The sequence below is a fragment of the Chanos chanos genome, chromosome 14, assembly GCF_902362185.1.
Source record: "Chanos chanos chromosome 14, fChaCha1.1, whole genome shotgun sequence".
Classification (NCBI taxonomy): domain Eukaryota; kingdom Metazoa; phylum Chordata; class Actinopteri; order Gonorynchiformes; family Chanidae; genus Chanos; species Chanos chanos.
Window position 1 is genome coordinate 1,149,497 of NC_044508.1, and position 2,500 is coordinate 1,151,996.

The 2,500-nt window shown below is 46.8% G+C and overlaps 1 protein-coding gene across 1 annotated transcript in view; it reads right to left on the bottom strand.

The window, feature by feature from the left end:
- Positions 1–2,500, bottom strand: part of galnt9 (polypeptide N-acetylgalactosaminyltransferase 9) — a 65,608-nt gene that overhangs the window by 8,174 nt on the left and 54,934 nt on the right. The window contains exon 7 of the mRNA XM_030791622.1: positions 2,080–2,265. Coding sequence (XP_030647482.1) covers positions 2,080–2,265 — 186 coding nt within the window. The remainder of the gene's footprint in view (positions 1–2,079; positions 2,266–2,500) is intronic.

Here is a 2,500-nt window from a genome sequence, read left to right on the forward strand (position 1 = left end):
GAACATGTGAGAATATGCTTTTTTTGTTCTCCAACAACTGAGTAGAAGAAGGAGAAGGAGGTAGGTGAACAGCAGAATAAGTGTCTGTGTTTGTCTGAGCCAAGCAGCGAATCGTCAGTCATCCGGGAGTCTTATTGTTCCTTCATTAGACGCGATACAGCTCTGTGCAAATTCTAATCAGCTCTTTAATTACAACCATTCACTGCTCCGCTCAGATTTGGAGAACCGTTTCCCGGACGGATTGCGGGATACGCCTAATACCAGAAGAGCTTCAGCGAGCGAGTCGCTCTCCCCAGACAGGTGGCGGTTTATTAGGAGTCTCGTGGCGTGGCAGAGCTCGCCGAGAACACTGCATTTAAAAGCAATTAGCAGCTTGTAGAGACGTTGCCTTCACGGGCCAACGAACCAGTGACTGGCACTGCTTTAACCTGACAGGCCTCTCTGCACAGAGAGCCACCACCCAACAATCAAACACAGGAACCACATGACCAATAACCATACATATACAGGGACCAAATGACCAGTGACCATACACACACACACACACACACACATATATATATATATATATATATATATATATATATATATATATATATATATATATATATATATATATATGAACCAAATGACCAATAACCATACATATACAGGGAACCAAATCACCAATGACCAATGACCAAATGCAGGCAGCAGATGACCAATGACCAATGATCATATGGAGGAACCAAATGACCAATGACCAGATGACTAATGACCATTTACAGGAACCAAATGACCAATGAACAGATCTAGGGACCATATGCACCGTTCTCTTTTTTTTTTTTTTTGCAGTGAGATGAGGAAAAGAAATAAAGGAGCTCCTCAAAGAACACAGATGGGAGACAGAACATTTGGAGTTTCAGAACAAATTTGAAGGGGGTTGTTTTTCGTGAGGTTTTTTTTTATTCATTAATTATTATTATTTTTTATTGATGTTCAGAGACCCTACCTGATCGGCCAAGGATTCACAATCAGCTCGACTAAATGACCAGTTTAACCAGTGACAGACTGGTATTATTTGGACAAATCGCTGCTGGTCTGGTGCTGGGTTGAGAGACAGTGCGGTCCACTGTAGGTCCCTGTTGATTCTCTGCTGTATCTGCCCACAGTTTATCAGCACTGGCAGCTCATGTCAGTGTTTGTGTTGTCAATGATGCCTGCTCAGATATTAAGCCGTCATATTAAAAGGTTACACTCTGGACGACCTGCTGTTAGCCATGGGCTTTTCCATTGCCTTCTATGACCTTTTTAAAATGCACTGGCTTAGCAAGGCCTGATTGTTTTTTCTTTCTCTCGCTTCTGTTTCTGTGTGACATTCCAAAGCAATTAAATCTGATTTCAAGACCTGCTGATTACACCAATATCTGCGTGAACAGATTTTGTGTATCTCTATGCTGTCCCCAGCACCCTGCTGTCAATCAAGATGCAGCACAGACATCTCCTGGTGGGGAGGGGGCACTGGGGGTGTGGGGGGTGTTGGTGGAGTCAATTAGAAATGGCATCTGTGACAGAGGGCCCTGTTTCTCAGTAAAACCAGATTCGAGAACAGCACGGTTCTACACGTGATGTCGACTAAGACGTTTTGTGATATAGAACAATGCCTGTGTCTGCCTGTGTCTGCTTGTGTCTGCCTGTGTCTGCCTGTGTCTGCCTGTGTCTGCTTGTGTCTGCCTGTGTCTGCCGGCGTCTGCCTGTGTCTGCCGGCGTCTGCCTGTGTCTGCTTGTGTCTGCCTGTGTCTGCTTGTGTCTGCCTGTGTCTGCTTGTGTCTGCCTGTGTCTGCCAGCGTCTGCCTGCATTTGCCTGTGTCTGCTTGTGTCTGCCTGTGTCTGCTGGCGTCTGCCTGTGTCTGCCTGTGTCTGCTTGTGTCTGCCTGTGTCTGCTTGTGTCTGCCTGTGTCTGCTTGTGTTTGCTTGTGTCTGCCAGCGTCTGCCTGTGTCTGCTTGTGTCTGCCTGTGTCTGCCGGCGTCTGCCTGTGTCTGCCTGTGTCTGCCTGTGTCTGCCAGTGTCTGCTTGTGTCTTTTCTGGGAGAGACTCACGTTCATGGGTATGTTCCAGGCCATGTAGACGTGGGACTTAAACTCGTCCATCCAGACCTCAGCCGCTCTCAGGGCATTCCTCTTGGCGTAGTAGTCGATGTCGTTGTTGTACGGTTTCTTGGTGCGCTCTATATGTGCCACTCTGGCACAGGGCAGGACCTCCATGCTCCCCCCACACTGCCACACCTACACCCGAAACAGTCACCCAAAAAACAACACGTCAAAACCCCCAAACACAGCAATCACTGTATGTACATACACACGGATATTTACACCCACAAAACAACACGTCACAGTCCAAAAACGGGAATTACTATACACAGTTATTACGGGTACCTGTGATGTGTATCAGTCCCACATTACATGATTCAGATTGGGTGTATGTGCTCAGGGCATGTGTTTGTCTCAATGGCAGTGGGGA